We start from the raw sequence: 27,377 nt of genomic DNA, 5'->3' as shown, positions 1-27,377 counted from the left end.
TTGTCTACCCCGGGTGTGTACTTGTTCAGACGGCTCCAGGTCATCCCCCGCTCTGCCGGTGAAGAGGAGGCATGAGGGGCTGGCCTCTCTCTTCTCTACATCCTCTCATGCTATTTCCCTGTGAAAAAAAGGATTTTCTCTCCTTACCTCTGGCTCGTATGAGTGGTAAGTAATAGCCCTTGTTTGTTTTTCTCTCTGTCGTGCCTTTTAAGTGAAAATCCTGTCAGTCCATCAGGATTCTATCCTGCCTGTGCCAATCTCCAGGGCTGCTAATTCCCAGGGATGCAAGGCAAGGCAAGGCAAGTTTATTTGTATAGCACATTTCAACAACAAGGCAATTCAAAGTGCTTCACGAGCTAGGCCAGTGAGAAACAAGAATCAAGATAGATCAGAGAAACAAGGATCAGGATAATGTGGCAGTTAACAGACTTTAGTCCACCAACTGAACTGCTCTACAATGTGTGGTAACAACCCAAACTCTTGTGCAAGTTTTATTGTGCTGGGTCAGAGTGTAATTTGTCAGGAATGTGTTTACAACACAACATTCATGACAACACAATAGATCGCGAAAAAACTGTCTCTCTGTCGGTGCAGCGTGGAATTAAATCTGTTTGCTTTTGGAACTCTTATCCCTTGTCCAACAGATACCAAAACAAGTGTTTGGAGACCTTGAACATTGTATTCTGTGTGATCAGTGATGTGGAATTTAGGAAGGCAGGGAAAAGGGGGGTTGTGGAAGGGAAGTGGAGTGAGATTGATTTAATGATTTACAGTTTCTGAGTGGAACAGTATTCAATGTTAGTGACAGTGGAATTCGGAACAATTGTGTGTGGAAGGGATGCTACATGATAGGGTATTCATGTGTGAAGAAGATGCAAGATGATTGGTTACTGTACATGAATGACATGTCCCAAATGAATGAGACCTTGATTAGGGAAGATTGTTCAAGGAACACAAGCTTAGGAAAAACCAAGACTGAGGTCCACAAGACACTGAGGATCCCAAGGTTTTCACAAATAGTTCCATATTTGAACGTTAAGAAAATGTTATAAAAATGACATTAATTACAAAGCAATTAGTACATCAAAGGCACAACATTCAAACCAAGTGCATTACTCAAACTTAACCAGCCAGCCGTGAGACTATGAGACTAAATGAAACCACTCTGACATCTAGCACCATCCATGACATCACTGTAGTAGTTAGCACAAGCTAATTCATTCACAGGTGATAGCTGTTAGCAGTGAGCGCTACACACTCCTAGTGTGAGCACAGGGCTGCACCAGCCATCTGAGAGAAGCATTTCAAGGGAGTTACCGTAGCAGCAGTTGAATTTGTTGGCGTGCCCTCGTTGCCTTGGACACCGGTGTGCAGGGATTTACCATAGCTTTCTCGTGTCCTCACTTCACAGTGGGTTTCACCTGTATGTCGTTTTCAATCACAGTTGGGAAATGACCTGTGCCTCAAGTTATTTCACACATATCCAAGGCTCAGTCAATATATTGACAACAGGACTGTCTAACAGTACAGCTGTTCAGTGAGAGCAGGTAAAACAAACAGGGTAAAATGTGACCTTTGGCTGTGTAGATAGAAAGGTCTCAGTTTCTCTCTGTCCCTTTCTGCGTGTTTCTCTGTCTCTCTCAGGGCAGGGCTGGCTGATTGATAAGTGTGTGTGTGTGTGTGTGTGTGTCTGTGTGTGTGTGTGTGTGTGCTGTTAGGGGATAGGAGCTAAGTGAAAGGGAAAGATCTCTGGAGGTGGAGTTAGATAAGGGACAGAATGTGTTTGAGCAAGAAAGAGAGAGGGAGACAGATAGACTGACAGGTGGGCATGCAGACAGAAAAGCCTGTGTAGGCTGCTAGGAGCTGCTTAGGGGACAGAGAATATGACTTGGCAGTGAGTTCCAGAGAAGGGGGAGTAAGACAGCGTGTAAGCGTGCGAGAGAAAGAAAGCGAAGCGTGAAAGGCTCATGCAGTGACAGAGACAAGAGAGGAGAGGAAGTTTGATAAGCAACCGAGGAAATGACTGTTTAAGTTATTTTATTGTTTTTGCAGTCTTGAATATCCTTCGCCATGAGCAATGACAGCGAAAAGACACGCTATGTATCGACCTTCAGGATATACCTCAAACCCCCCACTGCTTCCACAGCACAAGGGAATGTCCTGGCTACCAGAAACACTGTTTCTAAGAATGGGACAGGGAAACTCTCAGGCTCAGGTAAGGCTGAGTGTGTGTGTGTGTGTGTGTGTGTGTGAATGTGTGTGTGTTTATTTGTGGTGACTATGTGTGTGTGAGTGGAAAAATATGTTTTAGGTGATGATGCTTGTTCAGCTCAACAGTGTTATTGACAAACCAAGTGCACCATGACAGCGTATTTGCTTTCAATACTAAACGGTGTATGAATGCTAGTGTTAATTAGCTTGTTAACTGAAGGGGACTTAATAATGAATTGGAGCTGCTGATTTCCAGGTCTGATTGTTTCTATCTTTGGTATTGCAACAAGGAACAGGGAAATTCAACCGATGTTTTTTTTTTTTTTTTACGTATTAATCATGACAGGCAATTCTTGAATGTTCAGATATAAATTATCTTAGTTTTCTCAATGCATGTTTCTTAAGATTTGATTCCTGGTTCCTTGTTCTGTAAAGGTGTAAAAGATGAGAAAAACAAGGAGGGTGGTATGAGAATCCACTCCTGTTTGTTTGTGTGCAGACGAGCAGAGTAGTTTGGGGGAGACCAAATAAGAAAAAACAAGTCTTTCCTCTGTTGTAGCATGTTTTTAAGATTAGTGAGAAACCACACAACAACAGCCCAGCACCAAACATGTGAAAACACCAAATGATTAAATACTGTTTAGAATGTCAATGAAAATCAACATTAGTTTGAACCTACAGTTAGCTTTGGATCTATCATCCAAGCTTGTTTACCACGTGTTGTTAAGTAAAATAAACATTTCACTACCCATTGCTGTTTTTCTTGTAGAAACTATGGTTGCAAGCATAGAGGGAATTACAGGCTAGCAGAAAATGCCTCAGGGGAAAATTGTTGTGCTCAAAAACAGTTGGGATCCAGTGAGTTGTTGCCTTACACTCACCATGTCTTCTGCCCCTGTTTCATCATCTGCCAAGAAAAGGTTAACGTTTTTACAGTACAAGGGGATTCTACCTGAGGTCAGACATGTGGAGCAGATAGACCTGAGATAGCTCTGGGAACAGGGCCCCCTGCTCCGGCCCCCCTCGTCCGGACCCTTCCTAACAGGGCCAGTGCTTCTGCTGTGGTCCTGAACACAGCCCGGCTCTGTGTGTAACTTACTGAACTGTTTCATCTTTCTGGTATGAACATACTGTATTTCCTTGAAGTTGTCCTTCTATTACCAGAAATGGGAGGCTTGCGTGGGCGATGCTGGTTGTTGTGGGTCATGGAACCATGCCATGCCTTAAATTCCAACAGTGAAGGAGCAGTCAGGATTATACTGTGGAGCCCAGTGGAGGAATGCCAGAATGGGAGTTTGTGATCTCGATATTATTCAACTGAACAGGTCTAGTTGTTGGTTGTTGTGTCCACGTTTACCTGAGAGCTCTGCACGTGCTGCTGCAGTGTGTGTGTGCGGCAGAGAGCGTGGAGGACCTGTCAGACACAGCCCTCTACACACACCAACTGCTGTGCCACTTGAGCTCAGAGTCGAGACAGAAATGGAGGATCGAGTCGTGGAGTCATTAAGGAAATAGGGCCCAACAGAGTGTGTTGTTTTCTTCTCTTAGCGGTTAATGAAAACCCTGAGGCTCTGAGGCTACTGTTGATCTGGGTTGTTGAAGTTCACCAAGTCTACAGCGTGGGTGGTTATAATGTAGAATACAGTATATGGAAGAACAGGTTCTTCTAAAAGCCCCTCGAGGGACGTGTTTCACTGTGCTGTTTGTCTAACCTGACTCGTCAGTTGGTTTGTGACACATCTGGGAAGTTGTCCTTCTTGAAACTGATTGGAAAATTGCATACATGAAAAAATAATACTCGGCAGTATTGATTGGATGAACCATCTGTCTATCATTGTGTCTCAGGGGCTAACTTCAACCTTTCCCGTAGCTGCCAGTAGTTTGTCTGAAAGGACACTTGGAGCTTGATGAATTCTGTCATGCCCACTTCTTCAAACTCTTTTCCTTTAATGTCTCTTTACCTGACCCGTGACCCCTGACCTTTCCCCTCCTCCAGGGTCTGGCTGCTCCTCCCGCCTCAGAACTGTGGATCCACCTGTCTTCACAGAGCCATTAGAAGACTGCTCAGTGGACGAAGGGGATGACATCATTCTGCGTGGTCATGTTACAGGAAGTCCGCCCATAAATGTGTCCTGGCTACACAATGGTGAGCTGGAGCCGGTTGCTTTGTCGTACAATACATTTCTGGGCGAGAGAGTGTGTTTGATGTGTGTGTGTGTGTGTTTGATGTGTGTGCTCTTGTGGGCAGGTGAGGTGGTATGTTTTGGGGAGGCCGTTTTTGATGGCCGTTTGGCCAAACTGGTGGTGAGGGATTGCCTCCCAGAGGACGCTGGTGCCTATACCTGCCTAGCAGAGAACCCCGCAGGCAAGACGTCCAGCAGTGCAGCTGTGTGTGTAAAAGGTGAGCTGACACTCACATGCAACCTGGGGAGTCATGTGGCTGGGTGGTTAAGGAATCGGGCCAGCAATCGGAAGGTTGCCGGTTCGATTCTCGGCTGTGCCAAATGACGTTGTTTCCTTGGGCAAGGCACTTCACCCTATTTGCCTCAGTGGAAATGTCCCTGTACTTACTGCAAGTCGCTCTGGATAAGAGTGTTTGCTAAATGACTAAATGTAACCGCAGATTTTGTCTGAGTGTACTGGTCCCAGAGAAGACCTCAACTGTTCACACTGAATGCTGCACTTCATAGTATTGTAAAAAGGAGTTTCAAAAGATGGATAGCATAGCATATACAGTGAGATGAAAACGTCCTCTCTGTCCTCCCCACCGAAAGCTGACATGAACTTAACAGGAAGTTGTTGTTTTCACGTCTAGTTTTTACCACAGAAAGTTCGGTTTCGTTTTTTTCAATGGCCTGCCCCCTCTTTTGCATGCTGTCTCCTAATACGAACCAGACCTCGAGACTATCTGTGAAGTGTGGAACGGCTCTCCTCAGCTCCCCCCTCCGCCCTCCAGGATTATTACTAAGAACGGGGACTCAAAACCACCTATGTCACCTGATGATGCCACCCGGGTGTTCAGCCCCTCCACAAGCTCTCCCACCCAGAGCCCAGGGGTACCTCACAGAGGTAATATACTTCTATTATATTCAAACGGTGAAAGAGCTCTTTGAACAGGCTGCTTTGTCACCTTGTAAGGTAAGCTATGGTACTCTGCCTCAGCTCTGCCCACTGATCTCTGATAGTCACAGTCAAAGCTTAGCCCCTCCCTCTCACACCAAAAGGAGACACCCATGCAATTAACCTGCCAGCTTGCTAACCTGTGTCCAAACATTCCACAGAAGTCATTCCAAAGAAAAGAGCCAACTCAGCGACAGGTAAGACTCAGATTCACCTCTCTTCTCTCCTCTCCCCTCTCCTCTCGCCCTGCACCTTCCACAACCACAGTCTCACAGATTTTCTGTTTTCATCCCTGTTAGAAGTCAAAGTGCTGTTTTCCAGTTCTGCATTGTCTTCTTGTATCTGTCTAACCACAATACTGTCTATAGGTGCCCTGCAGCTATATGCCATTGCCTTGCCTTTGTACTATTGATATAATTGTTGCCTTTGTACCTTAGCATTGTGTGGCAGCTCGCTAACTGACTTTGTCCAAGGCCAGGACCAATTGTGCACTGAAGTGGGTGTTACCAGCTAAACAGGTTACAAGTTGAATAGTTCACTTAATGGTTATTTCAAAGTAAACAGGTACGTTTTAAAATATCTGTTATTTCTCTTCAGCTACTTGTTTTGCTTGAGTTGGTTGAATGGAAATATCATGGTTGCTAAAGAGAAAGACTATAGTCAAGCTATAGTTGTTTGCGTGAAGTGGCAAATGAAATTGAATTGGTTGGAATGTAATGTGCATTAAAATAAATTGATGGCATGCAGCATCAGATCAAAGATTATGATGACAGCTCTCCTTCTCCAAAGAGGAGTCCTTTGTGAGACCAATTTAAAGTGCACTCTTATCTTGCCAAAGTCAAATGCACCCTTCTGTAGCCATTTGAATATGGACCTGTGCCTCTGACTTGTGCTCATAAACCGGGTTATCTAATTCTGTAATTGAATTTCATAGTTAAGAGGATGTGGCTTGTCTGGTTTGTGTGTGCGTGTGTTTGCATGTTTCTTTGTGTTGAAAGGGACATGTTGGGTAAGCTGATATTTGTTGACCATCTTTGAAACTGCATGTCAAAGGATCTCTTTATATTCGCAGTAGTCCATATGCGTTTGGTAACTTACAGTCTATCAGCTGGTGTGCAGCTGGAGCAGGAAGTGAGCTGCATCGTGTTACATTTACATTTAGTCATTTACTAGACGCTCTTCTCCAGAGCGACTTACAGTAAGTAAGTCACAACGTCATTTAGCACGGCGAGAATCACTCCGGCAACCTTCTGATTACTAGCCCGACTCCCTCACCGCTCAGCCACCTGACTCCCACTGACTCCCCGTGTTGTGTAGGCATTTGCAGTGGAAAGTTCAAACAGCTGAATCCTCTTGCTGTACTGTAGTTCATGTGTGTTCTGTAAAGAAATCCTGCTTGTATTTACAGTTAATACACTAGCCCCATGAATGAGGGTTGTCCAACAGGAGAGAGGAGAAAATATACACGCGCATATCTTTCCTTGCAAACGCAGGTACCTACACAACGTTAAACCCCATCAGATCCCTGAGGTGTGCCCTGCATTCCCCCCCACAGTTCCTGCAGTGCAGTTCGAAGACCCTCCAAACCAGGTGGAGGCGCTGGTTGGAGAATCCGTCCGTGTGACGTGTGCGTTCAGCGGCAGCTCTCCTGTAGTGTCCTGCTGGATCAGAAACAAAGACCAGGTAAACACACAGGCCCCGCCCCCAATCACAGGTCTGTAAGAGAACCTTTACCTCTTTTAAAACTACAGGGGATCGATCATTCCGAGCAGTGGCCCCTAGGTTGTGGAATGCCTTGTCCCCCTTTCTACGGTGTGCGACTTCTGTCGAAGCTTTTCAAAAGCAACTCAAGACTTTGCTATACAAGCAGGCTTTTAGTTAGTTGAGGGGTTTTTATGGTTGTCTGTCATGTTTTTCTATTTAAATCGTTCCTGTGTTCTTTATTTGTAGTATTATATTGCATTTAGTTGTGAAGCACTTTGTGATTTTATCTGCAAGAGGTGCTATACAAATAAACTTTACTTACTTACTGATGTCATACACCTTTAGTATTCTTATGAGGGCTCCTCTCTCTTTCTCACGCCAGGTGGTGGATGGAACTGAGTTGTGGGTGGAGAGCAGTGATCATAGCACCACGCTAGTGATTGCCCAGGCTCAGCCAGATTACGCAGGACGTTATACTGTTGTGGTCAAGGACCGCAGAAGCTCTGCACAGCACACCGTCACTATCTCTGTTGTTGGTGAGAACCTCATCCTTTCTCTCCTCACTGCTCTCTGTGAACTGCTGTCTTACAAACGTATAAAACTATGAAAGTGTGTGTTTGTTGCTCTGCCCTCCAGATCGGCCGCAGCCCCCATCCTCCAGCCCAGTGGTCTCCCTCCTCTCTTCCAGCAGCCTGGTTCTGTCCTGGTCTGGGCCCTGCTACGACGGAGGCAGCGCTGTCCTGGGCTACGTGGTGGAAGTGAGGACCAAAGGCCCGACAGAGCCTGGGGATTGGAGTGAACTTACAGCCCAGTGCAAGAGCACCTCGTACAGGGTACGCTCCGGCCTGCAGCCCCAGAAGCAGTACTGCTTCCGTGTGAGAGCCTATAACAGGGTAGGAGTGAGCGAGCCCAGCCCGGAGTCTAAAGAGGTCGACATGGAGCTGAAAGGTGACCTCAAAGATTCATTATGATCTCTGATGTGATGATGATTAGTCAGCCAACACGCACTTGTGTGGTATATTACAGAAAATGTTTGTAGTCAGACGTGTACAGCTTGTGTGTGCTGTTTTCAGCTGAACAGGAGGAGGAGCCTACTGTGACCTATCAAGACGTCACCATTGACTCCACCCACAAAGTCAGCGAACACTACACTGTAATGGAGAAACTGGGCGTGTGAGTACAGAAGGACATGTGCTGACACAAATGTATACGTACCCCCTTGTTTATATGTTACTGTAGATCTTGGAATAAGACTAAAACCAAGCCCTTTTGTTTGCTTAGTGAGACTAAGTAAGGAGAGTTGTCCAAGCTTGTAAAACATGTGGGGATAGAAACCACCTAATATCTGCTCAGCAGTTGCCTGTTTCTCTGCTGAGAGGCCAGGGGCTGCAATGTTCAGATTCAAATTATAAAGAGCCTCAGTCCTTCCTTTGGTTCAGACCAGAGACCAGGATTACACTCCTGTTTAACCATTCCTCTCTTGAATGTCGAACAGTCCAGATGCACACTATGTCCAACAAAATATGCATCCACTCTCTAACTGCTAAAGGACAACATCTTTATCATCTGTGTTTTGTGAGGGTTGCATGCTGTTATGGACATTTTAAGTGCTTATCCTCTCTTGCTGACCTTGTCCTTCCTCCTTCAGGGGAAAGTTTGGCCAGGTGTTCAAGCTGAGCCACAAGGAGACGGGTCGAGTGTACGCCGGGAAGTTCTACAAGGGCCGGAGGGCCAAGGAAAGGGAGGCAGCACGTAAAGAGATCGAGCTGATGAACTACCTGCATCACCCCAAACTGGTCCAGTGCCTGGGAGCCTACGACAACAAGCCAGAGATGGTCATGGTCATGGAATTGTGGGTATTGGCTCCATCATACAGACACCGTGACATTTATTTATTACTGCATGAGCTTAGGGAAGAGAACCTTGTGTCGTGATGCAATCTAACATGAGGCTTTAGAGAAGTTAAAAGGCTTCAAAGATGTCGTGGTGGATGTGTGTCTGCAGTATTGCGGGCGGTGAGCTGTTTGAGCGAATCGTGGATGACAACTTTGAGCACACGGAGGCGGCCAGTGTTCTCTACATGCAGCAGATCTGCGAGGGGATCGGCTACATGCACAAACAGGACATCGTCCACCTGGACCTCAAACCTGAGAACATCGTGTGTGTGAACCACAACTGCACACTCATCAAGATCATAGACTTTGGTCTGGCCAGCAAACTGGGTGCGTGTCAGAAAGGATTGTAAATGCAGGAAGTCCTCCCTGGATGAACGTTTGAGCATGTTATTGTGTGTGTGTGTGTGTGTGTGTGTGTGTGTGGCAGATCCCACCACTCCTCTGAAGGTGATGCATGGGACTCCAGAGTTTGTGGCTCCGGAGGTGATCAGCTATGAGACAGTGGGCTTGGCCACGGACATGTGGAGCATCGGCGTCATCTGCTACATATTGTGAGGACTGAAGCTCACTCTCACAGTGTGAAACAGTGCTCTGTACAGGAGAGAACTCTCACACCACCTAGTGGTTATACATTGCTATTGCTGCTAATGAATGCGCATGGCTGATGGTGTGTGGTCATGTTTTTTCAGACTGAGTGGTGAGTCTCCGTTCCAAGGCAACAGTGACGCAGAGACTCTAGCCCTGGTGACAGCTGCACAGTGGGAGTTTGACGAGGAGAGCTTTGAGGAGATCACCGACCAGGCCAAAAACTTCATCAGTTCCCTGCTGAATAAAGACCCCAGGTCATTCTCCACCACTCAGTATTAAACCCTGGGAAACTGGGCTTCTCTCTGTGACTGAGCATCCCCTTCACCCCTACTCCTAACCCTCTCTGCCCCGTCCCCGCTCCATGTCCCCTGGCCCCCAGACGGAGGATGTCCTGTGAGGAAGCCCTGGCCCACTCCTGGATGGCTGCCTCGGCAGATCCCAGCACCACCAAGAGCCTGTCCAAGGAGAAGATGAAGAGGTTCCTGGCCAGGCAGAAGTGGAAGGTAGCAGGGCTGGAGGATCATGCTAGGATCCTCGCCTGAGACACTCTGCTGTGGGACGTTCAGTGGATGACTCTTGACTCTGACCTTGGTGGGTGTGTGTTGTGTCTTTGACTTGCAGAAGGCAGGGAAAGCCCTGCTGGCTCTGAAGAGGATGGCTCTGCGGTCTAAAGGAGAAGTGCCTGGCTCTCCCACAAGCCCAGCAGAAGGTAAGACCCTCCTTATAAACCTTCCCTCTCAGTAGTACAATGACTGATCGTGCTGACCGCCTCTCTGCCTGTCCTCCCGTCCCAGAGTCTCCCATGAGCCCAGAGGCTGAGCAGGCCCTGCAATCCCTAGATGTGAAGCTACAGGGGCCTCCACAGTTCTCCCAGCCCCTGAAGGACCAGACAACAGCAACAGGCTCCACGGCCCGCCTCTCTTGCCACCTCACAGGTACTTCAGGCACACAGGAGCTGACAGACCGTAGGTCCTCAGGTCTCCGGGATGACTGAAAGTCTTATCTATGAATGCGTCTTCATGTTCTCTCTCTCTCTCGTTCTCACTCTCTCTTTTTCTCCTGTCCCCCCCCTCCCCTCCCAGGGTACCCTGACCCTGCAGTGGTGTGGCTGAGGGGCGAGGAGCCGTTAGAGGAGTCGTCCCGTGTGAAAATAGAGTACGAGGAGGATGGCCATGGCGACTGTACATTAGTCCTCCTCCAGGTGGTGCCAGAAGATTCTGACATCTACACCTGCAGAGCCACTAATGACCAGGGGGAGGCGCTATGCTCAGCCAAACTCATAGTGAAAGAGTAGTGTGGTGGGAACTGTGAATGTGTTTTAAAACCATTTGATCCAATAACTTTCTAAACATTCCATCAAAAAGTGTCTTTATTGTTTTGTTGCACATTTCTGCTCTGGCACAAACAAATGATAATCCCACACATGTTTTGCATGGCATTTATTAAAAAGGTTAATATAATTGTACATTTTCATTTTGTTACAGACATATAATGTTGTTCAACTAGAATTAAAATGCAAAATATCTGTGTTTTCCGTATTTTCTTTTGGTGATGTTAAGAACGACTAAAATTCAGTTGGACCACAGCAGGTATAACATCACTGTGTCGTAAGCTGCACACGTTACCGACTACTAACTTAATGTGTACTAAAGTCATTCATTCAGTTGAACTATTTTTCAGTGTTTGCTTTACATGGTAAAGAGCAGGAAGCCACTGAAAGTGTTGTAGTTCATACCATCATCATAGATGAGTCTGTTGGCGACCAGTTTGATGCAAACATTGTCCCCCACCTCCAGAGGAATGACTGCTGCGTTGCTGCCACTGTCATTGGCATCAGTCCCTGTGGTGTCCCACACAGATGCCAGCCTCTGGTCATTTTTCATCAGGGACACCACAGAGTTGGGCGTGGCACTCAGGTTGTTCATCATGGTAAACCGGAAGTAGTACATCCCCTTCACACTGGCTGTGAAGATACCTTCAAACATAACAGAGGTGTCACACCTGCACTTAAACACATATACACCCATGTGTGAATCTAGAACGTCACAAAGCACCTGTAGCAGGGTTGTAGCTGTTGCCCACGTTTGAGTAGACATTCTTGTACTGCAGAGCTGTGTCAACATTGAAGGGTCCAGTGTTATCACTGCCTGATTCCCTGAGTGTGGCTGAGAAAGCTACCTGAGGTTTCCCTGACAAACACAGGAGGGAAGAAGAGCATCTCAATGACTTAGTTATGTCTCAAAACATCACAACCGAAGCTCAGTCTAGGATTTGTCATTCTTCATAACAGAGAAGTGGTCATTGTCTCACCCAAAGTAGCTTTCTTCAGCTCCTCCAACTCTCTCTCCGTGGTCTGTAGCCTGGTCTCCATCAGCCCCATCTTCTCCGTCATGGTGGACAGTTTCTCAACCGTAGCTGCCAGGTCTTTTATCAGATTGCAGTTGTCAGGATAGGTAGCTGGGAGTCCCATCTGAGCCTGGGTCAAACGGCAGCTAAGTGCCAGCAGCAGGAATGTTATCCCCTTCATTCTGTAACTTGTGTCTTCTGAAACAGCCTGTCGTCTGGTTTAGTGATCAACACCTGCAGAGCCTCCTTTTATCAACAAAGCACACTTCCTATATTGTGCAATGTGGGATTCTCGGAAAGGTTAGGGCTTGGCAAACCTGTATCCATTGTCTCTTTGGGCAGGGCTATGAAACTCGTGAAAGGATGTGCTGGCAGAACCCTTCCCGCAATACCGGCAAAGGGCACCAACCGTGCCACGTCATAAGTCTGTGTTGTAGTTGGAGGGCGGCACCCCCGGGTGGTCAGCAATAGACCGTTTTCCAGAAGAATAGTCCCTTTTCTATCCTTTCTCCAAAACAAATCTATCTAACGAGTCCATCATTGTCTACTACTGTATCCGTTACTCGTCCTAATCTCCAATTATAAATTGTCTACCTTCTCCATGACAACATCTCCAACTTTCAAGTTTCTCTTTGTGGTATGCCATTTCTGCCTTTTGCCTTGATGTTGCACTTTACTGTGAAAAGGCTATTATTAGTTTGGTGACATGATGATTCTTTGGAATGATAACTGGGTGTTTCACTGTAGTTTAGAATTATGCATTTTTCAGCCTTACCACCTTGAGGAGTCCATCATTATCAAGAAAAGCATCAGTTTGAAACTGTTTTTTGAAACGGTTTTGGTGAAGAAGTGACTTTCCCTTTTTAAGCATCTCTATCTCTTCTGCATAGATATTAGCTTGTAAATCCTTTAGTATAACACATTGTGCATTTTGTCTTTCTTGTACTGTACTATGGCCTGTGGCTTTATCTTTCTTTGCACGATGGATGAGACGAGCTATAGCTTGAGGGCCTTCTACCATGATGAAAACTCAATCAACTTGTCTTATAGACTTGAGTGTTCTTTTTTGAGTGTGTTCAGTGAACGTACCTTTTTGACCTCTGGATCTCCCAGTGGTATGTCTGTGACGATTTCTGCAGCTGGAGGTATTTCTTTGGCCCGGAGAAACTGTGGCCCTTTAAACCAGTCCGATGTGATGAGCTCACTTGCACTCTGAACCTTGGGAAGCCATATCCGCAGGGTTTTGATCTGAGGGGACACATATCCACTGCTGAGGGGAACTGTTAAGCCTTATCTTTTGAACTCTATTGGACACAAAGGTGTGGAAACAACGTGCTTCATTATTGATGTAGCCTAAAACTACCTTAGAGTCCGTCCAGAAGTACTCATCCACTTGTGTCAATCCAAGCTCATCCTTTAACATGTTACTTACAGTGATTGAGACAACAGCAGCTGTCAGTCGAGTCTTGGTATCATTGTGATCTTTATAGAAGAAGCGACTCGGCTTCTTGCTGTAACTAAAGTACAATGTACATTATTATCTTTGTTTACATGTCGTCAGTATGAACACTGAGAATAACCACATGACTATGCGTCTGAAAAGTGTTGCAACTGTTTTCACTAACAGCGTGGTATTGTGATTTTGTAAGTTTTCTAGGTCACTTTTCCAGTTATACCCATACTGGCCTTAGTTCAGTGGGAAGGGGATCATCCCAGTCCGTGCCTTGTTTGCATGTCTCTTGGAGCACTCTTTTACCTATGAGTACAAAGGAGGAAACAAATCCTAGTGGGTCGTAAAGAGATACTGTTGATAGGATGCCATGCCTTGTGGTATGTTGGTTGTTGGGGCGAAAGCAAAATCGGACTCAATGTGCCAGTGGATGCCTAGCGCTCTTTCCATGTTATAGTCATTAAAGGCTAGGTCGCAAGCTTCGGAGTGGCACGTCCAGATGGAGGAATACTTTGTAACACTGTTTTGTTGTTACTCATAAACTTGTGCAATCTGAGGCCACCTGATGCACAGATTGTCTGAGCTTGTTTTGCGAGCTGAATGGCTTCCTCTACGCTTGAAGTACTTGTTACACAGTTATCTACATAGGAATCTTTCAGCATGAACTATGAAGCAAGGGGAAAAAGTGTCTTGTTCTCTTTAGCGAGATGCTTTAAGCCGTATTTGGCGCAACCTAGCAAGGGCGTGGTGATGAAAAGGTGCACTTTCATTCGAAACTCTTGAGGCTCAATATTCAGATTGCCATTTTTCCAACATAAAAATCTTAAATAGTCTCTGTCAGCTTCGTACACATGAAACTGATGGAAACAAAATTCAATGTCACAAAGTAATGGAACTTGGTGCCTTCTGAATCTGATGAGAACACCGTTTAGACTGTTCAGCAGATCTGGGCCTGATAACAAGTGATCATTCAGACTGGTTCCTTTGTATTTGGCTGAGCCGTCAAAGACTACTCTGAGTTTGTCTGGTTTTTGCGGATGATATATCCCATTGTTGGGGAATATACACATTTTCACACACACGTGAGTGTGTGGCAGATCCCACCACTCCTCTGAAGGTGATGCATGGGACTCCAGAGTTTGTGGCTCCGGAGGTGATCAGCTATGAGACAGTGGGCTTGGCCACGGACATGTGGAGCATCGGCGTCATCTGCTACATATTGTGAGGACTGAAGCTCACTTTCACATTGTGAAACGGTGCTCTGTACAGGAGAGAACTCTCACACCACCTAGTGGTTATACATCGCTATTGCTGCTACAGAATGTGTATGGCTGATGGTGTGTGGTCATGTTTTTTCAGACTGAGTGGTGAGTCTCCGTTCCAAGGCAACAGTGACGCAGAGACTCTAGCCCTGGTGACAGCTGCACAGTGGGAGTTTGACGAGGAGAGCTTTGAGGAGATCACCGACCAGGCCAAAAACTTCATCAGTTCCCTGCTGAATAAAGACCCCAGGTCATTCTCCACCACTCAGTATTAAACCCTGGGAAACTGGGCTTCTCTCTGTGACTGAGCATCCCCTTCACCCCTACTCCTAACCCTCTCTGCCCCGTCCCCGCTCCATGTCCCCTGGCCCCCAGACGGAGGATGTCCTGTGAGGAAGCCCTGGCCCACTCCTGGATGGCTGCCTCAGCAGATCCCAGCACCACCAAGAGCCTGTCCAAGGAGAAGATGAAGAGGTTCCTGGCCAGGCAGAAGTGGAAGGTAGCAGGGCTGGAGGATCATGCTAGGATCCTCGCCTGAGACACTCTGCTGTGGGACGTTCAGTGGATGACTCTTGACACTGAACTTGGTGGGTGTGTGTTGTGTCTTTGACTTGCAGAAGGCAGGGAAAGCCCTGCTGGCTCTGAAGAGGATGGCTCTGCGGTGTAAAGGAGAAGTGCCTGGCTCTCCCACAAGCCCAGCAGAAGGTAAGACCCTCCTTATAAACCTTTCCTCTCAGTAGTACAATGACTGATCGTGCTGACCGCCTCTCTGCCTGTCCTCCCGTCCCAGAGTCTCCCATGAGCCCAGAGGCTGAGCAGGCCCTGCAATCCCTAGATGTGAAGCTACAGGGGCCTCCACAGTTCTCCCAGCCCCTGAAGGACCAGACAACAGCAACAGGCTCTACGGCCCGCCTCTCTTGCCACCTCACAGGTACTTCAGGCACACAGGAGCTGACAGACCGTAGGTCCTCAGGTCTCCGGGATGACTGAAAGTCTTATCTATGAATGCGTCTTCATGTTCTCTCTCTCTCTCTCGTTCTCACTCTCTCTTTTTCTCCTGTCCCCCCCCTCCCCTCCCAGGGTACCCTGACCCTGCAGTGGTGTGGCTGAGGGGCGAGGAGCCGTTAGAGGAGTCGTCCCGTGTGAAAATAGAGTACGAGGGGGATGGCCATGGCGACTGTACATTAGTCCTCCTCCAGGTGGTGCCAGAAGATTCTGACATCTACACCTGCAGAGCCACTAATGACCAGGGGGAGGCGCTATGCTCAGCCAAACTCATAGTGAAAGAGTAGTGTGGTGGGAACTGTGAATGTGTTTTAAAACCATTTGATCCAATAACTTTCTAAACATTCCATCAAAAAGTGTCTTTATTGTTTTGTTGCACATTTCTGCTCTGGCACAAACAAATGATAATCCCACACATGTTTTGCATGGCATTTATTAAAAAGGTTAATATAATTGTACATTTTCATTTTGTTACAGACATATAATGTTGTTCAACTAGAATTAAAATGCAAAATATCTGTGTTTTCCGTATTTTCTTTTGGTAATGTTAAGAACGACTAAAATTCAGTTGGACCACAGTAGGTATAACATCACTGTGTCGTAAGCTGCACACGTTACCGACTACTAACTTGATGTGTACTAAAGTCATTCATTCATTTGAGCTACTTTTCAGTGTTTGCTTTACATGTTAAAGAGCAGGAAGCCACTGAAGGTGTTGTAGTTCATGCCATCATCATAGATGAGTCTGTTGGCGACCAGTTTGATGCAAACATTGTCCCCCACCTCCAGAGGAATGACTGCTGCGTTGCTGCCACTGTCATTGGCATCAGTCCCTGAGGTGTCCCACACAGATGCCAGCCTCTGGTCATTTTTCATCAGGGACACCACAGAGTTGGGCGTGGCACTCAGGTTGTTCATCATGGTAAACCGGAAGTAGTACATCCCCTTCACACTGGCTGTGAAGATACCTTCAAACATAACAGAGGTGTCACACCTGCACTTAAACACATATACACCCATGTGTGAATCTAGAACGTAACAAAGCACCTGTAGCAGGGTTGTAGCCGTTGCCCACGTTTGAGTAGACATTCTTGTACTGCAGAGCTGTGTCAACATTGAAGGGTCCAGTGTTATCACTGCCTGATTCCCTGAGTGTGGCTGAGAAAGCTACCTGAGGTTTCCCTGACAAACACAGGAGGGAAGAAGAGCATCTCAATGACTTAGTTATGTCTCAAAACATCACAACATATAAGCTCAGTCTAGGCTTTGTCATTCTTCACAACAGAGAAGTGGTCATTGTCTCACCCAAAGTAGCTTTCTTCAGCTCCTCCAACTCTCTCTCCGTGGTCTGTAGCCTGGTCTCCATCAGCCCCATCTTCTCCGTCATGGTGGACAGTTTCTCAACTGTAGCTGCCAGGTCTTTTATCAGATTGCAGTTGTCAGGATAGTTATGCTGTCCCATCTGAGCCTGGGTCAAACGGCAGCTAAGTGCCAGCAGCAGGAATGTTGTCCCCTTCATTCTGTAACTTGTGTCTTCTGAAACAGCCTGTCGTCTGGTTTAGTGTTCAACCCCTGCAGAGCCTCCCTTTATCAACAAAGCACACTTCCTATATTGTGCAATGTGGGATTATCCAAAAGGTCAGGGGGGGGGAATTTGTATCCACTGTCTCTGGGCAGGGCTATGAAACTCATGTGAAGGGACGTGCAGGCAGAATTCATTTGACAAAGCTGATTTCTTCAAGTTGAAAAGGGTATGTGAGCTGGGTTTATTCCAGGTGAACTATTCTTCAAGTCAACACGTCTTTTGGTCTCACTTCAGTCACGTACTCTGGCAGTAATACTGTCTGTACTGTGCACCTGTGATTATTTACTTAAAAAATTCATTTTTTTTATGTCACTTAGGATAAAAGCTTGTTTTAGCTAGAGTCAAAAAGGGAAAAATGACAGTATATGGCAATCTTCTACCCTAACTGTACCAGTCATAGTGATGTACAGTATAATAGGGTCTGTGTGGCAATACCAATATGTAATGGTACCTTTAGCATCAGAGTGGACACTGCATGCAGCTAAAGGTCTTAGGGTTTACAGAGGGCAGTGGACCATGTGCCCTCTGTTTGCTAGAGACAAAAGTTTAAATTTACAGTGGCAGAATATAAATGATGATTTACTGAATCATGATCATGTTAACATAATTCACGTGGCTTTGTGTTTGGCCGAGTCAGGTCAAATAGAACCAGTTTTGTGTTTCAGACATACAGTCCTCATGTGCTACTTTACAGCTTCACAGACTATGTTTCATGTGAGGTATTTCACACAGGGAATTCAGCTTCTGCGTGAGAGCCTATAACAGGGTAGGAGTGAGTGAGCCCAGCCCAGAGTCTACAGAGGTCCACATGGAGCTGAAAGGTGAGCTCAAAGATTCATTATGATCTCTGATGTTCTGTAGGAGTCCGCCTACATGCACTTGTGTGGTATGTTACAGAAAATGTTAGAAGTCAGACTTGCACAGCTCGTGTGTGCTGTTTTCAGCTGAACAGGAGGAGGAGCCTATGAATGCATCTTCATGCTCTCTCTCTCTCTCTCTCTCTCTCTCTCTCTCTCTCTCTCTCTCTCTCTCTCTCTCTCTCTCTCTCGCTCTCTCTCTATCTCTCTCTTTCTCCTGTTATCTCTCTCTCTCTCTCTCTCTCTCTCTCTCTCTCTCTCTCTCTCTCTCTCTCTCTCTCTCTCGCTCTCTCTCTATCTCTCTCTTTCTCCTGTTATCTCTCTCTCCTGTTCTCTCTCTCTCTTTCTCCTGTCCCCCCCTCCCCTCCCAGGGTACCCTGACCCTGCAGTGGTGTGGCTGAGGGGCGAGGAGCCGTTAGAGGAGTCGTCCCGTGTGAAAATAGAGTAAGAGGAGGATGGCCATGACGACTGTACATTAGTCCTCCTCCAGGTGGTGCCAGAAGATTCTGACATCTACACCTGCAGAGCCACTAATGACCAGGGGGAGGCGCTATGCTCAGCCAAACTCATAGTGAAAGAGTGGTCTGGTTGGAACTGTGAATGTGTTTTAAAACCATGCGATGGAATAACTTTCTAAACATTTCTTCAAAAAGTGTATTGTTCTTTTGCATATTTCTGCTCTGGCACAAACAAATGCAATTAACAATCCCACAATTTTTTTGCATGGCATTTATTAAAAATGTTGATAATGGTGTACATTTTCATTTTGTTATAGACATATAATGTTGTTCAACCAGAACTAAATGCTTTTGATCATCTGTTTCTGCCAAATATCTGTGTTTGTGTGGGTTGTTTTGGCTTATGGAGATGGTGTTGTAAAGAATGACTAAAATTCAGTTGGATCACAGTAGGTATAACATCACTGTGTTGTAAGCTGCACACATTACTGACTACTAACTTGATGTGTACTAAAGTCATTCATTCATTTGAGCTACTTTTCAGTGTTTGCTTTACATGTTAAAGAGCAGGAAGCCACTGAAAGTGTTGTAGTTCATGCCATCATCATAGATGAGTCTGTTGGCGACCAGTTTGATGTAAACATTGTCCCCCACCTCCAGAGGAATGACTGCTGCGTTGCTGCCAATGTCATTGGCATCAGTCCCTGAGGTGTCCCACACAGATGCCAGCCTCTGGTCATTTTTCATCAGGGACACCACAGAGTTGGGCGTGGCACTCAGGTTGTTCATCATAGTAAACCGGAAGTAGTACATCCCCTTCACACTGGCTGTGAAGATACCTTCAAACATAACAGAGGTGTCACACCTGCACTTAAACACATATACACCCATGTGTGAATCTAGAACGTCACAAAGCACCTGTAGCAGGGTTGTAGCTGTTGCCCACGTTTGAGTAGACATTCTTGTACTGCAGAGCTGTGTCAACATTGAAGGGTCCAGTGTTACCACTGCCTGATTCCCTGAGTGTGGCTGAGAAAGCTACCTGAGGTTTCCCTGACAAACACAGGAGGGAAGAAGAGCATCTCAATGACTTAGTTATGTCTCAAAACATGACAACATATAAGCTCAGTCTAGGCTTTGTCATTCTTCATAACAGAGAAGTGGTCATTGTCTCACCCAAAGTAGCTTTCTTCAGCTCCTCCAACTCTCTCTCCGTGGTCTGCAGCCTGCTCTCCAGTTTCTCAACCGTAGCTGCCAGGTCTTTTATCAGATTGTTGTTGTCAGGATAGTTATGCTGTCCCATCTGAGCCTGGGTCAAACTGCAGCTAAGTGCCAGAAGTAGGAATGTTATCCCCTTCATTCTGTAACTTCTGTGTCTTCTGAAACAGTCTATAGTCTGGTTTAGTGTTCATCCTCTGCAGAGCTTCCCTTTATCAAGAAACCACACTTACTATATTGTGTAATATGGGATTATGGGAAATGTCGGGAAGCAAACTATCCATCACGTATCCTGGCAGAGGAGGAAGGGAAAATTCGATGAGGGGGCTTGTTGTGCAGACCATTCCTCTGCATTATAATATATATTGAAATACTGTCAGAACTGTGCACCTGTGATTATTAACTTAATAAATGCAGAAATGTTTATGTCACTTAGGATAGCTAGTTTTAGCTAGTGTCACAAAGGGAAAATGTATATGGCAACTTTCTACCCTAACAGTACCAGCCATTGTGATGTATAGAGTGTGTGTGGCAATAGCAAAATTGAATGTTACCTTAAGCATCAGTGTGGACATATTGCATTGCAGCTAAAGGGCTTAGGGTCAGGTCGAATAAAAACAGTTATATGTTTCAGACATACACCCTCATGTGCTACTTTACAGCTTCACAGACTAATGTTTCATGTCATGTATTTCACACTGGGAATCTGCCTTTCAGGTCAGCATAAAAATATGCTGAGAAGCTAGCCTGTGGAACAGCGATGACCACACAGAACACGTGCAGCACGAGATATGGCAGTGAGGAGTGTCGTGAGGGCGCTGCTGGGCCAGAGCAGCTGGCAGCAGCATCTCTGTGTGATGTGCCGTGCCAGAGTATTGCTGTTTCTGCCAGCCCAGTGGGAGCAGAAATAACTGTAATGAAGGCACTAGGAATTCCAGAGTCATGTGCAGCTCATTAGTATCTACTGACTACGCTATTTTGACAAGTCCGGCTGAAGAGGTGACAGACTTTATGGTGGCGGGTAAGAACTAGCCAGAAAAGCATTTGTAGCAAAACATTTCCCATACGAGAACATAATAAGCCATCCATAACTATGTCTAGAGTGTTCGTCCTCGGTCACAAGATTGTGAAAGCATGGTTGTTCAGTTGTCTGAATGGATAGTTGAAAATTACTTAAGGGACTGAATGTTTGTTCTGGGGTGCTTTCGGCAATCCTCAATGTCTGCACTCAATGTTCCTGAAAATCTACCACAGCATAAACACACTAATATGCCCTTCGGACGGGAGAGCTTTTCCTGTATGAAAACAAATCAGGTGCCAAAAGACAGTCAGGATCCTCCTCTGGAGCTGAATAAAGGGAGCTGAACTCTTTCTTGTTAATGACGGGCTGTGGTTAAGCAAGGGGGAGGAGGGAGGAAGAAGCCATCCTCTGGACTCCGTTCTTTCCCAACTGATTATAAAGTCATGTGATTTCCTTGAACTGTCCTGCTCAAACAGAACATTGCGTAGGCATCCAGAGGTTAGGTTAGCACAGTATTTGTTACAACCTGTACATGATAGCCTGTATTTTAAGGTTTGTCCAACCAGTGATTACTGTATACATATTCAACATTCAAATGTTGGTTAGTGGTAACAATTCCAGTCACAAGGAAGAAGACAAGTACATAAAACACAAGCAAGCCAAATGAAAAAACATGAAGCAATGGGTTAACAAAAATAGGCTTTTTAATTTTCCATCATTTTGACACTAAATAAAACAATTTAGTGTAGGACAAGAAAAAGCTACCCTCTAATGTGTTTTGAACATTGCAGGGGAATCAATTAGTCACACCACATTCCAAAACATAAGAAAAAGTCCCTCAAACGTTCTACAAAACTCATTCACTTGTATCCCCCCGAAATAAAAAGGGTCTATGTACATTCAAGTGAATAAATTGTAGTTTTGTGTTAAATAAATAAATAGACATGTTGTTGTCTTGTGGGTCATAACAGAAGGGAATTCATATACAAAAACAGAATCCTTAAGACAATTAGAAAGGAACCCAGGGAGAAGTCTCTTTCATGACACATAACCACGAGTGTGTGGGGTGTGTTTGGAAGTTGTGACGTTGGTTGGGAAAGTGCATTCTAGCTCAGACACACCAGCTCTAAAATATCACCGCGGATGATTCAGAACAAGGTGGCGCTCCAAGACCTGGTATGTCAAATGGGAGCAAAACTGCAGTCTGTCATCAGTCTTTGGAGGCTGAGGGTGGTGGTGGGGGGGGGGGGTGTTGTGGTCTCACACAGACCGCCTCCTCCCAGGGATCTGGGGAGGAGCAGGGGGACCACCGTACAGACTGGCCGCCCGCTTCTCAAAGGCATTCACCATCTGCTTGACCACCTCGTCAAAGAAAACGTTTGCAAGCTGAGAGTGCAGCAGGGATTTGAACTCAAACGACACCTGCAGGGAGGGAGGAAAGACGGACGTGAGTTTGTTTGAGTGAAGACAAAAAAGCGGATCACTTTGCATCAAAAAACCAGTGCTGAAGGCCCGATTGGGGTGGATCAAACGTACTTGAACCTCCGCACACCGTCTATTCATACAACTACTAATCTGTCAAGTCATTCTACGGCCATTTATTCACAGGCACCAGTGGGTTGCCCCTCTAATCCCCAGCCTAATCGCCCTGGCAACAATCTGAGATATCGAGGTCACAACGTTCCCGCCAGCGGACTTCTTAGGTAGACTATTTTAAGAGGGATCCATGACTGGGTTCATGGGTTCAGGGTTTATACATAGAACCTAATAGGCTTTGCTGAACACATCCCCTCCAATAATGAATCCAATATGAAAAGAACAAGATGGCAGTAGGCATCGCAAATGCTATTTGATCTCAAGGCCCAAACTCTAGCTGTCAACTCATTGTACTTGAGCGAAGAGCCCTTGCTGAGAGACAGGGTAACATTTGTTGATATGACCAATAGCCTGATTTCAATGTGTTCATACGAGGATTCATTTGACATCTAGTGTTAGAGAGGGAAGAGGCTCCTTGTATTCACTTACATAGAAGTCCACCTTGCAGGAGCCTGACTGGTCCTTGGCTGCAGGGGCAAACCTCCATAACGTCTCTAGATGGCTGAAGAGTGATCCGTCTGTGCACACGGCCTGAGGACACACGACACAACACTTTAGCCTTGACTGCGGAGCCAGACAAAGCCTCTGGGAGCCCTCGAGAGAAGGTGTACAATGTCGGCAACAGGTCAAACAGGAGATTTGTCACCCTGGAACAGCTGATCACTTCCCTTATCATCATCTAGCAGATCTCATGCCTTATCATTGTCTGGCTGTTTACTTTTTCTTCATCACGGTTAACCTTGTAACTCTTGTGAGGAAGTTAAAACACGGATACTTTGTCTTAAGTTCTTATGAGTGTGACAAAGTAGGGTGGGAAACTCACCCTGACTTGGTGGTTGGGGACAACTGTGACCTCTGAAGTGTAGCGCTCCACGATGGGGGGGAACCCAATCTCCAGATGAGCCCGGACATCACCGTTCCTGCCCTTCATGACACAAGACTTCTTACACCAGGGGACAAAGTGCTGGTACTGGTCCACACTGGCCACAATACTGTACATCTGTTCTGGGGTAAACCTGCATCGGAACCAGAAGACACAGACTTCACGTCAAGCTGATCTTACAAAATGGTGTTCTACGGAATACTGGGAGTGAGCGAGTGTACACGCTGGTTTGGTTGAATGACCTACCCTAGTGTCCGACACTCAGAGTAGTCTATCTTGCGTGCAGTGATGGGGGAAGCTAGGTTGATGAAGCTGCGAGAAGGTGTGGTCATGGGGCAGGCTGGGGACAGGGGCAAGGTGGCCCTCCGGGCAGCCAGGACCCCGCAGGAGCTTAGGTGTCTGGGAGGACAAAGAGGAAGAGATATTAGTTGCTATCTGATTTTTGTTTGTCTTCACATGAATATCTCAACAATGATCAAACTGCCCTACCAATTGAAAGACTGTATTATTCAAAATTAACGAACCCAGTTAGACATCAGTGCAGCCCACTATAGGTTTACAATATAATAATGGATGATTTCTAACTAGGTTGTGCCGTACGAATTTTTTTTAACTGAAACTGGCATCTGTGGTTGAGCACGTTTTCTGCCCATGTGTAGCTGTTGCCCCAGGGGACTGACGTTCTTTTGTCTTGTGACATTCCACCGCACTTTTCAGCTCACCTCAAACTCTTAATTCTAATCTCAAACACGAATACGTGGAAATATATCTGATAGTCTATGTCTAATATATATAATTATACATATTTATATCTGGGTAAGCTAAAAACTAATATCTTATATCGGATATTCCCAACAACTAAATGTTAACCGTCCGTTTGACGAACTAATAAAATGCCAGCGGATTCTACTGTATCGCAGCTAGCTAACGCTTACCTGGTATTTGCTTTGTTTGTAAGTCCTCGGGCAAGTTTTGTAGAGTGCATCTCAGACATCTCAACAAGCGCCCGCAAAAGTAGTGTAGTTTTGTTTGCCATTTTTATTTATTCTGTTATAAAAGTTGAATGAGATGATCTTGTTCCCTCCGGTAACCGGCCGGCTTTCCAGGTGGATTCCGATATCAACCTAGCAGTGATGCGAACTGATGTGTCACTCAAGCTGTTTCCTGATAAAAGACGGAGCCTTGAGGAATGACGTAGAGAAAATGGGAGGAACCTATGGACTGCTCAAATTAATTTGATCATTATGGTTCCGTACCCAACGGAAGCAACAGTGCTGATTATCTTTCTGTTCAGTGTTAAGGAAGGCATAATATAGTGTAGGCTACTAAAAGAACACTCATTTAACACTCAATATCAGAACTCTCTCTCTCTCACACACACACACACACGCGCACACACACACGCACGCACGCACACACACACACACACACACACACACACACACACACACACACACACACACACACATACACACATGCACACAGATGATATCTCACCTCAGATGACTGTGACAAACGCCAAAGCCCAGTCAATTGTAAGTATGAATGAGGCAAAAGGTCAACATATACCATTTCACACTGTGATGCACTGTCTGTACCCGTGACTCACCTGGACTTTGGTACCTGGCACTGTCAAACCAAACCCGGGAAGACTGCAAATGAGCAGGTTCACATGGCAGGGCTCTGTTTCATAATTAATCATTAATCACATAAAATCTAACTTCCATTTCATTTGGAAAAAAAACAGCTAAATAACTAAATGTATTCACTTAATTTGATGTATCCATTCATTATTGTCACAGCGATGATTGAGTGGCAAGAGAATAGGTCATTAACTAAAAAACTGCATCACCATGACCTGTGGGCTGTCCAGCATTAAGTGGTTACGTAGTAAGGCTAGCACAGCCAGAACTGAAGGTATTAGAGCCCATTTAGGGTTCACAAGTAGGGCAGCATCCCAATTAGGGAATGAACAGGATCCTTACTGTTCATGTAACTGAGATCATCCTGTCCTTCAGCTTGTCCTGGTGTGTGTGTGTTCTCTCTTTAGACTTGAGAACATCAAATCATTTATATAACCTACTATAAGCACTCTCAATACACCAACGAGTTGTCCTAATCTATGGTGATGTGGTTATACTGGAGATACATTTTAATCTATGCATCAAAAATATTGTGATGCTAGACACTCCTCTGTACATTTCTTCACTTTACTTAAAATGTAGATTGACCTTTGATGGATTTCATTTTTTCCTTAAATGACCAATGACAAACCTTCCCAAATGTGTCATTCTGCTATTATCAGTTTGCCAACCTGCATAAACACTTTACTTCTGGTTAGTTTAAATAATTATTAACAGTGTAATTTCTCCCTGGGGATCAACTAGGACATGTCTATTCCAATTTCCTTTAATTGACTCTACTATAAATCAAATCAGTGATTTTGATCTAATGAAAGATCTTACATCAGGATAAAAGCCACCTAGTGGACAAGTAGATATACAGCTGGCCCAATGAAGTTTCTGAAAGAAACGTAACATTTGCTTTCCTCAGTATCGGTTTTCTCAGCATACAGATGGTAATTTCTTAAAATAAAGTCTACTGAAATATAGATCATTTTTGAAAATAATCTATCTATATCTCATCAATGTGGTGTGGTGGTCATGAAAGTGAATCTTTGTGTGGAATAAAGCCTTGATAAACAGGCTTAGCGCTATCTTTGGACAATATTTCCACAGCCCTGCCATCTCCATGAGACCTTTCTCACAGGACTGAAACTCTGCCCTCAGTGTCAGTACAACTGGAAGTAAACTGAACTACAATTCTGCAACTAGCAACCCATCCCATAAACATTTGGCAGAAATATAGCTTCGCAAAACATGTTTTATTTTGTTTTCATGAAGATAGAAAGTATTTAAAAGCTACACTCTAGCAGATTTACATTGTAGTAGGCATTGTTCATCCTAAACTTTGACATAGGCCCTTTAACATACCTCAATTAAGATGATTACATGTCAATTAAAGGCAGGAATTTAGCAAAACTAGCGATTTTCGCTTTAGTTAGAAAGGATTTTGAACCAAGGTATCCCACCCCCTCCCTTCATCTATCTAAAGTTGCTGTCCAGTTAAAAGCCCATCATGGTTCCTCTGTGCTGCCAGCTGAGAAGATGTGCTGGCTCATTTCTCTGATGTACTGGGACCCATCTGGGGCAGTGACCTTGAGGCTGGTCAGGGGTAGGAGGGCACTGTTGGTGTAGTATCTGAAGGCAGGACTGGCTGACTGTATGGCATCCATAAAGATCTATGGACCGACAGGAAGTTCAGTTACGCCACACTGCTCATTACACTGTCACACAGAGCTCCTAAATAACTTTGTTATGTGTTGGCAAAGTACTCCAGGAGCAGAAGAGCAGTGGAAGTGTTCCAGATGACATCACTCTCTCACGGAGCTGCGTGTGTTAGCCAGGGATGAATACCAGATAACCAGATAGTTAATCTCCCACCAGTGTGTATGAGCATTAGATAACCCGCCATTCCTGGAAGGAGTACAGTACCATAACAAAGGGATCATCTTCCTTTTAACAAACATTTCTGGTAGGCAAGTGCCCCATTCTGGAGGTATGATGTCCCATCGAGTGTCATTTCTAAACAAAAGACTGGAACTCAATTTCATTGGAAACACTGCTGGTCCCAGACTGTACCTTGACTATGTCCTCAGTGTCCTGCGCTGCGTTCTGGAACACGGCCCCACAGTGCTGCAGGTAGGTGTCATAGAGGCTTCGCGTGTGGCTGTCCACCTGCTGAAGGGCAGAGTCGCCTGGCTCCGCCCTCTGCAGGTTGCTCAGGAAGTCCGTATTGACAGGGCCACACTCTATAAGGCTCACGCTGCGTGATGGGACACAAAGTCTTCACATTCCTTCGCCTCTTCCTATCTACTCATTTAAACGACCGAAGAGACAATGTAACCAAACACAAAAGGTACAAAGAATGCAAAAGAAGACCTGTGAACTCACTGGATGTTGAAGTGCTGCAGGAGAATGGCCAGACTCTCACACATACCCTCTACTGCAAACTTGCTTGCGCAGTAAACCTCATTAAAGGGCAGTCCTTTGGCACCAAAAAGATAACTTTGACAATTAGGGTTAGTTTTCTCATGTTATGCACCACGTGAAGCCACA

General features: G+C 45.5%; 7 protein-coding genes and 1 long non-coding RNA gene across 9 annotated transcripts in view; 3 read left to right on the top strand and 5 right to left on the bottom strand.

Moving 5' to 3' along the window:
• The first annotated feature begins 1,786 nt into the window (after positions 1-1,786).
• Positions 1,787-11,043, top strand: mylk5 (myosin, light chain kinase 5). The gene is made up of 17 exons (XM_084678068.1): positions 1,787-2,215; positions 4,208-4,357; positions 4,460-4,612; positions 5,107-5,280; positions 5,493-5,528; positions 6,887-7,014; positions 7,418-7,571; positions 7,672-7,983; positions 8,109-8,208; positions 8,684-8,887; positions 9,040-9,257; positions 9,358-9,481; positions 9,620-9,772; positions 9,898-10,021; positions 10,140-10,227; positions 10,313-10,453; positions 10,601-11,043. The coding sequence occupies exons 1-17, from the start codon at positions 2,071-2,073 to the stop codon at positions 10,810-10,812; spliced, it is 2,616 nt and encodes an 871-aa protein (XP_084534194.1). The 5' UTR covers positions 1,787-2,070; the 3' UTR covers positions 10,813-11,043.
• Positions 10,870-12,095, bottom strand: LOC146253084 (complement C1q-like protein 2). The gene is made up of 3 exons (XM_084678069.1): positions 11,829-12,095; positions 11,573-11,707; positions 10,870-11,493 (listed from the first exon to the last, which is right to left on the bottom strand). Exons 1-3 carry the CDS (start codon positions 12,043-12,045, stop codon positions 11,207-11,209), a joined length of 639 nt encoding a protein of 212 aa, XP_084534195.1. The 5' UTR covers positions 12,046-12,095; the 3' UTR covers positions 10,870-11,206.
• A 2,317-nt stretch (positions 12,096-14,412) lies between these two features.
• LOC146253083 (myosin light chain kinase, smooth muscle-like) lies at positions 14,413-16,103 on the top strand. The gene is made up of 6 exons (XM_084676570.1): positions 14,413-14,535; positions 14,674-14,826; positions 14,952-15,075; positions 15,194-15,281; positions 15,367-15,507; positions 15,657-16,103. The coding sequence occupies exons 1-6, from the start codon at positions 14,435-14,437 to the stop codon at positions 15,866-15,868; spliced, it is 819 nt and encodes a 272-aa protein (XP_084532696.1). The 5' UTR covers positions 14,413-14,434; the 3' UTR covers positions 15,869-16,103.
• Positions 15,926-17,155, bottom strand: LOC146253082 (complement C1q-like protein 2). Its single transcript, XM_084676571.1, has 3 exons — positions 16,887-17,155; positions 16,629-16,763; positions 15,926-16,549 (listed from the first exon to the last, which is right to left on the bottom strand). Exons 1-3 carry the CDS (start codon positions 17,098-17,100, stop codon positions 16,263-16,265), a joined length of 636 nt encoding a protein of 211 aa, XP_084532697.1. The 5' UTR covers positions 17,101-17,155; the 3' UTR covers positions 15,926-16,262.
• A 102-nt stretch (positions 17,156-17,257) lies between these two features.
• LOC146253081 (uncharacterized) lies at positions 17,258-18,856 on the top strand. 2 transcript variants are annotated; one of them, XR_014731780.1, is made up of 3 exons: positions 17,258-17,332; positions 17,899-17,987; positions 18,395-18,856. It is a non-coding gene; the product is annotated as an uncharacterized LOC146253081 (long non-coding RNA). The 2 variants fall into 2 exon arrangements; XR_014731781.1 differs by having other exon boundaries at positions 17,307-17,356.
• On the bottom strand, positions 18,720-19,896 carry LOC146253080 (complement C1q-like protein 3). Its single transcript, XM_084678007.1, has 3 exons — positions 19,658-19,896; positions 19,400-19,534; positions 18,720-19,320 (listed from the first exon to the last, which is right to left on the bottom strand). Exons 1-3 carry the CDS (start codon positions 19,839-19,841, stop codon positions 19,034-19,036), a joined length of 606 nt encoding a protein of 201 aa, XP_084534133.1. The 5' UTR covers positions 19,842-19,896; the 3' UTR covers positions 18,720-19,033.
• A 1,955-nt stretch (positions 19,897-21,851) lies between these two features.
• On the bottom strand, positions 21,852-24,362 carry LOC146253079 (coenzyme Q-binding protein COQ10 homolog, mitochondrial). Its single transcript, XM_084678853.1, has 5 exons — positions 24,135-24,362; positions 23,446-23,598; positions 23,140-23,332; positions 22,746-22,847; positions 21,852-22,142 (listed from the first exon to the last, which is right to left on the bottom strand). The coding sequence occupies exons 1-5, from the start codon at positions 24,233-24,235 to the stop codon at positions 21,981-21,983; spliced, it is 711 nt and encodes a 236-aa protein (XP_084534979.1). The 5' UTR covers positions 24,236-24,362; the 3' UTR covers positions 21,852-21,980.
• A 1,710-nt stretch (positions 24,363-26,072) lies between these two features.
• hsd17b1 (hydroxysteroid (17-beta) dehydrogenase 1) overlaps positions 26,073-27,377 on the bottom strand; it is a 2,461-nt gene continuing 1,156 nt past the window's right edge. The window contains exons 4-6 of the mRNA XM_084677772.1: positions 27,213-27,306; positions 26,901-27,084; positions 26,073-26,500 (exon numbers count right to left, since the gene is read on the bottom strand). Coding sequence (XP_084533898.1) covers positions 26,336-26,500; positions 26,901-27,084; positions 27,213-27,306 — 443 coding nt within the window. The 3' untranslated portion in view covers positions 26,073-26,335. The remainder of the gene's footprint in view (positions 26,501-26,900; positions 27,085-27,212; positions 27,307-27,377) is intronic.

This window comes from Hypomesus nipponensis, chromosome 17 (genome assembly GCF_054491055.1).
Source record: "Hypomesus nipponensis isolate SF chromosome 17, ASM5449105v1, whole genome shotgun sequence".
NCBI lineage: Eukaryota > Metazoa > Chordata > Actinopteri > Osmeriformes > Osmeridae > Hypomesus > Hypomesus nipponensis.
The sequence above is the reverse complement of the archived record's forward strand: the minus strand, read 5'-3'. Positions and strand labels throughout refer to the sequence as shown.

Coding starts and splice junctions, on each gene's coding strand:
- mylk5 (XM_084678068.1), top strand. CDS start 2,071: ATGAGCAATGACAGCGAAAAGACACGCTATGTATCGACCTTCAGGATA. Junction 8,888..9,039: donor ATGGTCATGGTCATGGAATT/GTGGGTATTGGC, acceptor GTGTGTCTGCAG/TATTGCGGGCGGTGAGCTGT. Junction 9,258..9,357: donor TGGTCTGGCCAGCAAACTGG/GTGCGTGTCAGA, acceptor TGTGTGTGGCAG/ATCCCACCACTCCTCTGAAG.
- LOC146253084 (XM_084678069.1), bottom strand. CDS start 12,045: ATGAAGGGGATAACATTCCTGCTGCTGGCACTTAGCTGCCGTTTGACC. Junction 11,708..11,828: donor GCTGAAGAAAGCTACTTTGG/GTGAGACAATGA, acceptor TGTGTTTGTCAG/GGAAACCTCAGGTAGCTTTC. Junction 11,494..11,572: donor CAGCTACAACCCTGCTACAG/GTGCTTTGTGAC, acceptor TTATGTTTGAAG/GTATCTTCACAGCCAGTGTG.
- LOC146253083 (XM_084676570.1), top strand. CDS start 14,435: ATGCATGGGACTCCAGAGTTTGTGGCTCCGGAGGTGATCAGCTATGAG. Junction 14,536..14,673: donor GGCGTCATCTGCTACATATT/GTGAGGACTGAA, acceptor ATGTTTTTTCAG/ACTGAGTGGTGAGTCTCCGT. Junction 15,508..15,656: donor CCTCTCTTGCCACCTCACAG/GTACTTCAGGCA, acceptor CTCCCCTCCCAG/GGTACCCTGACCCTGCAGTG.
- LOC146253082 (XM_084676571.1), bottom strand. CDS start 17,100: ATGAAGGGGACAACATTCCTGCTGCTGGCACTTAGCTGCCGTTTGACC. Junction 16,764..16,886: donor GCTGAAGAAAGCTACTTTGG/GTGAGACAATGA, acceptor TGTGTTTGTCAG/GGAAACCTCAGGTAGCTTTC. Junction 16,550..16,628: donor CGGCTACAACCCTGCTACAG/GTGCTTTGTTAC, acceptor TTATGTTTGAAG/GTATCTTCACAGCCAGTGTG.
- LOC146253080 (XM_084678007.1), bottom strand. CDS start 19,841: ATGAAGGGGATAACATTCCTACTTCTGGCACTTAGCTGCAGTTTGACC. Junction 19,535..19,657: donor GCTGAAGAAAGCTACTTTGG/GTGAGACAATGA, acceptor TGTGTTTGTCAG/GGAAACCTCAGGTAGCTTTC. Junction 19,321..19,399: donor CAGCTACAACCCTGCTACAG/GTGCTTTGTGAC, acceptor TTATGTTTGAAG/GTATCTTCACAGCCAGTGTG.
- LOC146253079 (XM_084678853.1), bottom strand. CDS start 24,235: ATGGCAAACAAAACTACACTACTTTTGCGGGCGCTTGTTGAGATGTCT. Junction 22,848..23,139: donor TCCCCAACCACCAAGTCAGG/GTGAGTTTCCCA, acceptor GTGTGTCCTCAG/GCCGTGTGCACAGACGGATC. Junction 22,143..22,745: donor CCTGCAAGGTGGACTTCTAT/GTAAGTGAATAC, acceptor CCCTCCCTGCAG/GTGTCGTTTGAGTTCAAATC.